This window comes from Protobothrops mucrosquamatus, unplaced genomic scaffold, assembly GCF_001527695.2.
Source record: "Protobothrops mucrosquamatus isolate PMUCROS unplaced genomic scaffold, P.Mucros_1.0 scaffold2, whole genome shotgun sequence".
NCBI lineage: Eukaryota > Metazoa > Chordata > Lepidosauria > Squamata > Viperidae > Protobothrops > Protobothrops mucrosquamatus.
The window spans coordinates 2,614,109-2,623,190 of record NW_015386389.1 but is presented as its reverse complement, the minus strand read 5'-3'; the positions used below and the strand labels follow the sequence as shown (position 1 = coordinate 2,623,190).

General features: G+C 46.4%; 1 protein-coding gene across 1 annotated transcript in view; it reads right to left on the bottom strand.

Annotated features, from left to right (window-relative positions):
* Positions 1-7,724: 7,724 nt before the first annotated feature.
* The window catches only part of TBC1D4 (TBC1 domain family member 4), a 91,077-nt gene continuing 89,719 nt past the window's right edge, over positions 7,725-9,082 (bottom strand). Inside the window, exon 20 of the mRNA XM_015832330.1 lies at positions 7,725-8,367. Coding sequence (XP_015687816.1) covers positions 8,155-8,367 — 213 coding nt within the window. The 3' untranslated portion in view covers positions 7,725-8,154. The remainder of the gene's footprint in view (positions 8,368-9,082) is intronic.

Genomic DNA, 9,082 nt, shown 5'->3' with positions numbered 1-9,082 from the left:
AGTGGACAAGGAAATGAGACACAGAATGATGCTACGTGTATTCTGAAGCTTGAAAGTAAAAAGATGAATGAGAAATAATGGGTGTTTTTCCTTGCAGAAACCACTATCCAGGGTTATCTAACAGATTGAGCCAGACAGGGATGATTTGCATAACAAGAACTGAAGAATTAGAAAGAGACTCTGAAGCAAAAGTACCAGTTCAATCTACTAGCCTGAATTATTGTTTCCGTTTAGTCTTCTCAGCAAGTGAAGGCTGGCTGGGCGCAAGAAAGTGTTAGAACTATAAAATTGCAGGTTGCAAGGCTGACGCTTGTCCTGGGTTGTACCAAAGTGGGAGTGCAATGCCCAGTTTTCGCCACCCCCTTTGAAGGTTGGGTTCCCATGTGTGATAACAAAGGGAGGCTGTCTAGGGAGACCCCCTGCAGTTGGGCCAGTTGGCCTGTGAGGAGGTCAATGACCTATTCTCCTTTATCCAGAGGTCGGCCTTCCTCTCAGAGCTGTCTTGGCTGATTGCTTTCACAAGGGCCCTCCTGCTGTATTCAGAAGACTGGAAAGCATCTTGGAAGGCTCAGCCAGGAAAGAGCTCTTCTTCAGCATGATCTTTCCTGTGTCTGTTCCTCAGCAGGTGGAGGAAGGAGCCCCATGGCCAGATCAAGGGAGGAATAGAATAGAATAGAGCTAGAGGGGACCTTGGAGGTCTTCCAGTCCAGTCCCTCGCTCAGGCAGGAGAATCTATACCAGTGATGGCGAACCTTTTAGAGACCGAGTGCCCAAATACTGGCCCCGCCCCCACTCCACCCCCTGCCCCGCCCCCGCTCTACCCCCATCCCCCTCCCCACCTGCCCGCAGGGCCACTCACCACCTCCAGGGCTCACTGCAGATCGCCCAGGCAGCCCAGCAGCGCTATGGTGGTCACACCCTCTGCCCATGCCCTGCAGCATCAACTGTGCACAATGGGGTGTGAGGGCAGAGTCTTGTCTACGCTGCCTGGCTGCCATGTCCTTGGCTGCGCTGCTCCGGGTGGGCCACGCTCAGGGGCGACTCTCCTTCAGGGGGGCTTGAGAGGAGGGGGTCGCAGGGGGAGTCGAGGCTGGGGCAACAGCACGTGTGCCCACAGAGAGGGCTCCGAATGCCGCCTCTGGCACTCGTGCCATAGGTTCGCCACCACTGATCTATACCATCTCAGATGAGTGATTGTCCAGTCTCTTCATAAAAACCCTCCAGTGATGGAGTGCCCATGATTTTTGAAGACAAGCTGTTCCACTGGTTAATTGTCCTCACTGTTAGGAAGTTTCTCCTTAGTTCCAGGTTGCTTTTCTCTTTGATCAGTTTCCAACCATTGTTTCTTGTCCTGCCCTCTGGTGTTTTAGAGAATAATTTGACCCCCTCTTCTTTGTGGCAGCCTCTCAAATACTGGAATACTGCTATCATGTCACCCCTATTTCTTCTTTTCTTTAGACTAGCCAAACCCAAGTCCTGGAGCCATTCTTCATATGTTTTAGTCTCCAGGCCTTTGATTATCTTAGTTGCTCTTCTCTGAACTTTTTCCAAGGTCTCAACGTCCTTTTTGTATAATTGTGCTCCTCCCACCTGACCTTGGAGGCAGTTTCTACCAAGTCCTTCCAGCCCTGTTGATGTCCCCCTACTTGTAAATAAGTGCATTCATGCTCTTATTGACTTGCTTCTAAGTCAACATGCACGGTCATCTTCCCTCATATCATCTCAACAACCTTCGCACTGAGGCAGTTAAACTGAAAGTGAGCTGGGCTCTTTGATTGCATGGGGAGGTAGCCCTGTGTTTTCTCCATCAAAGTTTAGAAGCAACCTCTGTGCTGCATTGGCTCCCTCTGTAGATAAATCAGGTTGAAAATACACCCTGCCCAGTCCAAGCAAGGCAACCAAAGCAACATGGAGGAGAAGAAACACAAAGTTATTCTAGAAGAAATTATAGAAGCCAGAATAAATCATAGCAATGGAGGACTGACCAGGTCATGTCTGCAAATCACTGAAAATTGGCTTCAGAAATAGCATTTCTTGCCCTCCCTCTGTTGCCTAACACAGATATCACGAGGTTCCTGCTTAGGGCTGTGATGCTGAGCAATTCTGAGCAATTCTCCACTTGAAAGAATGTTGAGGACTAAATGATACTGGACCAGCAAGAACAGGGATAAAAGATTCCTAGGAAAAGAGGAAGGAATAAAATAGCAGCAAAGACAATGGTGGGATTCAGCCAGTTCGCATCAATTTGGCAGAATCGGTAGCTAATGTTTTGTTGCCCAGGTCCAGAATGGACTTCCGGAAGTGGCATCCACACAGAGAACCGGTTGTTCACATATCTGAATCCCACCACTGAGCAAAGATGCAGGAAAGGGACATGGAAGGAGAGAGGAAGAAAGAGTGAGAGAAAACCATGTCTGAAACAGCTGTGAATTTGGAGACCTGATTAACCCATAGGCCACTGGTGGCGAACCTATGGCACGGGTGCCAGAGGCGGCACTCAGAGCCCTCTCTGTGGGCACGCATGCCATCGCCCCAGTCCTAGGCCTTCACCTGGGTTTTATAAAACTTTTTCATTTTAGGCGTCCGCCGCCGTGTGCAAAAAAACCCCAAGGTTCAATCAATCAATTTCAACTTCTCACGGGAAAAAAAAGATGTTGCAAAGTTGGAATTGATTGACTGAACTTTTTAGTCCCACCCAGTCTGCCGTTACCACCACAGCCATGTCCACCCAATTGGTCACACCCATCCAGTGGGCCAAGCCCACCCGGCACCCGACGATACATAAGTGGGTTTTGGGTTGCAGTTTGGGCACTCGATCTCTAAAAGGTTCGCCATCACTGCCATAGGCCAAACATGGTTTGTCGGCTCTCAGGGAGTACTCTGGGACTTGCACAAGCAGCAGGGCCCCCTGGTGGCCAAGCTACAATGATGAAGAGAGGCAGGAGACCATCCACTGTTCTATATGGATGGGGTCTTGCGTCCATCAACCACCTAGATCCAGCCAGGCCTGGGACAAGAAATGTAAGGTAAGGCTTAATGATGGCCTTTGTTTCAAGAAGAGGAGAATCTTCAAAACAGCCTTTCCTCCCGGTCAGGTTATTACAACCAGCAAATTAAAAATGACTCCAGAGAAGTTCTGGCCTCTAAGAGCATCCACGTAGATCAGTCATACAAATGGGGGACAAAGTCAAAGAAGCCAGTGGATGTTCAATGGCATGGAGCAACCTCAAGGAACGGACCGACAAACCAACATTACTTCCTTTGCCCCAATGTTGTTCAAAACTGAGATGTTCCAGATGAATTTCCTATGAAAGCTATCACTATCAAAAAGCAAAATGATACTTATGTTTATCTCCAGGTGATGTCAATGGCCCATGGCAAGTTAGTACAATTTGGCGGTCAAATTGTGGCAAACAGGCCTGAGAGAGGGAGGACAGCCTCCTTAGCTATCAAGCTTTGTCCAAACAGACAACGCATATTATTAGGTAAACACTTTTTTTGCATCTATTCTCTAGTTTCAGAGATGTGGACTGGTAGTTACTGTAATCTGTTCCTCAGATTCCACACCATTAAACCCAAACAGAACACCGAAGGCGTAGCCCAGGCCTGCCTCATTTTTTTTCTGAGCAGAAAACAGTTAAGTAAGATTTTCAGAATCTGGGAATGACATTTCCTTTCCTCGTAAAGCATGGGATCAAACAATTCTCCAAAGTTGCTGAATCAGAACTGTCTATAAAAGCAACAGAGTTTTGCTTGATCAGGATTTCTTCCCATAATAAAAAACAGCAGGTCCCACAGTGCCCAATTGTAATGACTTCAAGGTGTGCCTAGAAAGTAATGCTTTGGGAATGAAACTGCCTTGGGCCCTTTTCTTCATTTACAAAAGCCGAAGGAATGGGTGTCTTTTTTGTTTGTCGCTTCAACATTTGTTCAGGAAATCACCTGTGATGTTCTTAAAGGTTGTGGACGCGTCATGCCTCATGACATCAACCCTGTCAGGGACCCGCATTTCTGGATGCCTTAGGAGCTTCTGCAGACCTTCCAGAGCAGGGGTGTCAAACTGCCGGCCCGCGGGCCGGATGCGTCGTGCCGAAACCGTGCCCACGCTATTGCCGGCAATGGAAAAAAAAGTCGCGATACGTCACGATACATCACGTGACGTTGCGAGTCTGACACCACTGTTCCAGAGAGAGCTTGCCATTTGAGAGACTGAGCAAAGACAGACTCACAGTTTTCTGTTTTGGTTTCTGTTCAGGCACAAGAAGTTGTTCTATTTTTTTTTTTTGTACTGTAATTTTTGGCAGGGAAGGAAGTGTGACAAACCAAACTATAGCTAGTCCTTGACTTACAGCCACAAATGAGCCCAAAAAATTCTGTTGCTAAGCAGGACAGTTTGGGCCCCCCCATTTTGCAACCTTTTTTTGCCACTGTTAAGCGGACCACTTAACACTTGCTAAGTTAGTAACAGGGTTGTTAAGGCAATCTGGCTTCCCCATTTTTTTGTCAGAAGGTCACAAACGGGATCACGTGACCCTAGGACAGGGCTTTTCAACCTTTTCAGAGATTGTACCACTTTTAGGACATGACAATATTCGAATACCACCGGTGCTTAGCAAGGTGTCAAAAACTTGATGACTAAAAGAAAAGGGGGGGGGGATTTGGGTTTTACTGTTAGATTCATTTGTTGTTATAGAAATGGCTAGTTTATAATATTATGGAAAAGTAAAAAGTTGAGGTTCAATGTTAATGCTTCCTTCTGCTGCAACAGAGAAAGTCGGAAGTCAATGAATGCCTTTTCTTTTTCCCTTCTGCCCCCCCTTTTTCTTTCACCCTTCGCTTGCAAAAGCCCCTCATTCTCTCTCACACATTTCTCCCAGAAAGCATCCCCCCCATTTCTTCTCACCGCTTCTCTGACAAAAGCCTTTTCTCTTCTGTCTCTTTCTCCGGAATCTTGTTTTTCTTTCCCTCTCGGGCCAAAACTGCCTTCTTTTATAACCTCTCCTGTCTCCGCCCCCCTCCTCCTTTCTCTTCCGGGTGAGCAGGAAGTGCTGATCCTGGGGCCTTTGTCTTGCCCTAGCCCAGGGGTAGGCAACCTTGGCTCTTTTATGACTCGTGGACTTCAACTCCCAGAATTCCTGAGCCAGCATGGCTCAGCATGGAAACCTCTCTTTCCCCTCAGCATGGCTGGCTCAGGAATTCTGGGAGTTGAAGTCCACGAGTCATAAAAGAGCCAAGGTTGCCTACCCCTGCCCGAGCCACTCTGCAGCTCCGGAGGACTCTTTCACGGCAAGTGGTTGCATTGCGCTGCTTTAGCTTGTTCCCTCCCTTACTCTTGACTAGGCTAGGCAGGGTTGCGTACCACCTGCCACATGCCAAGGTACCACTGGTGGTACACGTACCACTGGTTGAAAAGCCCTGCCCCAGGACACTGCAACTATCATAAATACATGCCAGTTGACAAGCATCCTGATTTTGATTGCATGACTATGGAGATGCTGAAGCGTTTGTAAGTGTAAAAAAACCGTCAAACAGTAAGTCATTTTTTCCAGGGCCGTTGTAACTTCGAACAGTCATTAAATGAATGGTTGTTAGTTCAGGACTACCTGTACTGGAACCCCAGGTCCATCTCTCAGAGCATCCTTCCAACTCCTTCCCTTCCACACAGCCAGTCAAGGCTTGTTATTTCAATGTGTGTGGAGCGCCATTTTTAAGGCCATCACCCGTCAATCAGCAGATCATGTCCTGAAGTGTTTCTTGGGCTAAAAAGGATCTGGTGGCTTGTCTGTTTAACTGGGTAGCCCAGAGCTCTAACTTCACAAGAGAGGGACCCCAAAAGATCTCCCTGCGGATACGCAAAATATTATTCTGACTGCAGAATGAAAATATTCTGACTGCAAAATGAAAACAATATGAGCAAATGCAGCAATGGCATTTATTGGAAAATTTTCCATGTGACAACATGAACAAGTCAATGAAACCAACATAGCGTGAAACTTGTGTGTGTGTGTGTGTGTTGTGTGTGTTTTAAGTCTTGCGCGCCTTGGTAACTCAGATCCCTGGCACACAATTCTCGGAGACCAATTCTGCGCGCATAAGACGGCCCCAAATGAAATTGCAAGGAAACAACTCATTTTCCCTCCAAACTGATAAAAATGTAATGTTTCTGCAACTTCGCCAGGTTTGGTGTGATTCTGTTGATTTGATAAGCAGCAGCAAGAAAATAATGCCAGACGCGCAATCTTTGGGAAATCTCCCGTGCAAAGATGAAATTAGGGCAGTGTCTTGCCATGCATTTGCTTTTCCTTTGGGACTCTGCCCAGGAAAAACTAAGAAATTATATGATCAAGAAACGAAAAAAGGGATGTGGGTTGGACTTATACTGGAGCAGTGGAAGGAGAACGTCAACTGTATTTTCCTTGGTTGTTTGCATAACTCAATACATGACACAATGGAAGCACTTTCATCCACACCTGTGCCTTGTACAAGTAAGACACTTGGCTGAATTTGGCACAATTTTAGAGAAAGCAGCTAGAGAAATACAACGAGTCATTCCCCAATGCGGGGGACAACATGTTCCAAAACATATTTCTTGTGTTGCTAGTTTCATAATTTTGACAGATCAAATGTTGACTTCAGGGTCTGGTCTGCATGGCAGAAATAGCTTCCAAAAACAAACATACTTAAGAAATAGGCAGAGCAGAACATGATGATAATAATGATAAAAACAATCAACATGACCCCAGAAACTGCTGGATTTTCAAGAAGCCGAATCTCTGCTACTTAATGCTTCTTTAAAAAAAGAGGAAGGAACAGACATGTTCTGAAATGTACAAACTACTATGTAGGGAGGCACCATTCCCCTTAGCATTAATTATGTGACAATCTATTTGTTCTTCTGTTGCAGGTGCAACGTTGAAGGTTTATGGGATCTTCCCTGTGGAAGGAATACTAACATTGGGGGGGGGGGGGGGGGGGGAAAGCTGGACAATTGAGGAAGCAAGGAGATCTTACAGGGCTTCCTTGGCCAAATGGAATCAAGCTGCAGAACCCGTCATTTGGCTGAAGGCTATTCCACCCATCATGTTTAAATGGTGGCCATTCCCCCTCTCAGGACTTGTAGCGCTTCACGGCATCTCTGAGCCATTGCTGAAGGGACACGGGCTGTCCGAATGGTGATCTAAATCTCAAGAGCATGACGAAGATGCTACAAGATACTAAGATAAGGACAGCGTTCAACAGTGAGGATCCCCTTAACCAAACTAATTCCTCCAGGTCAGGAATCCCAAGGACTCAATCCCAAGAGTTTGTGACTTTCCCCAGGAGAAGAGTTGACTTGGAAAGTCCTACCTGCTTTATGACACACTCCCACCCCAACCACACCTCAACCACCCACGGCTTTCACTGTCTCACAAGGAAGGGGGAGTGAAGGGGTCCCTGATATGCCTTCCTTGCTTTTCTGGATAGGGAATTGGTGACTTTTGGGCAGACATGACAGCATCAACCATCACCAGGTCCCCCTGAAGGGAGAAGAGGAGAGTGAGTTGTGTGTCCGCAGGAACACAACTGTTGCTGCAAAAAGGAAGGACGAGCAATCTTCCCTGAGGAACTATAGAAACAGACCCCCACCCCACAGACAGGAAGCACACATGCACAGCACCCCCACCCCTCAGCTGGGACCTGTGCTGCTTATTTGGAGGTGGAAATACATTCTTGCTTTTTATTTTATTTTTTTCAAGTGTTGATCAGCGTATAGAAAAGACCCCCACGCCTTCCTTACTGAGGGAAAGTAGAGTCTTCCACAGTTAAGTTACAAGCAGTCTCAAATCTCACCGGTTTCCCCGTTTAGATCAGTCCTAAATATACACCCGATCTTCTTCATTAGAACCCATCTTTTCTTCTAAACACTGCAAATTATGTACACGCGTTATTTAAAAAAAAAAAAAAGACATGAACCTGGGATTTGCATATTGGGGTCTTGCATAAAGGCCTCTTAGCTACTGTGGCTACTGCTTGCAGAATCCTGTGAAATGAAGTCGATCCCCTTTCCAGCAGCGGCACATTTCTTTCCTTCCATCTATGAGCAGAAACCATCTTCTCTCTCTCTCTCTCTCTCCCTCCCTCCTCCTCCTCCTCCCCCTCGTTTATGGCTTTCTTCTAGAATTTGTTTGGATGACAGTTGACTTTTTTCAGCAGCTCTTCACAGTCGGACAGGGCTTCCTGGGGCAGGTAGCTGCAGATCTTCTCCAGGGTCTTCTGATACAGAGCCTTTTCCTCTTCCAGGGACTGGATTAAAGTCATCATCTGGTTTTCCCTTCTCAAGGCCGCTTCCAAGTTGGACTCCACACCTTGGATCTTAGCATGGGCAACCTAGCAAGGAGCAGAAAGAGGAAATAGAGATGGGCAAGGGAGATTTCTTCTGGATCCTTCAGTTCTGCCAAATCTCATGATCCCTTGCTGCGTGGCTAGACATCCTTTACTATTATTGGTTTGAAAGAGGGGGTCAATGAGGCCATCTATGTCAAAACTGAACATTCTTCTCTCAACAGAGGGGGAGGGATATGACATCATCTATCTCCAGTCTACAACACAATCCTTTCAACAGTTCCAAGAAGGTTCCACACCCATTTGCACTACTCAGGTGACCCTGACGACACAGATAAACCTCCAGGTGGCCTCAACAGCTCTCTAAAAGAATGCAAATAACCATCTATCTGCAAGGAGTATAAATCCTTCCATTCCCCACATCCAGGCAGAGCTAAAGAAGCTTCTTGAATGAGAAGCAAAACGTTTTCAAAATAAAAACAAGGAAGTCCAGTTGCCTTGTGAAGAAGCATCTTTGGGACAACTATGACCTGGATGACCGAGAATCTCCATTCATTTTCATTTTTTCATTTTATTAAATTTATACCCCGCCCTTCTCCCGTAGGACTCAGGGCGGCTTACAGCCAGTTAAAAACAATTTAATACAATACAATAGAAATTTTAAAAATCATTAAAAATAAATATATAATCGGCCGCTACTACTAAAATTTGGCTAAAACCAATTTAAAATACCCCTAGGCCAGTCCTGCCCGCTGGAACA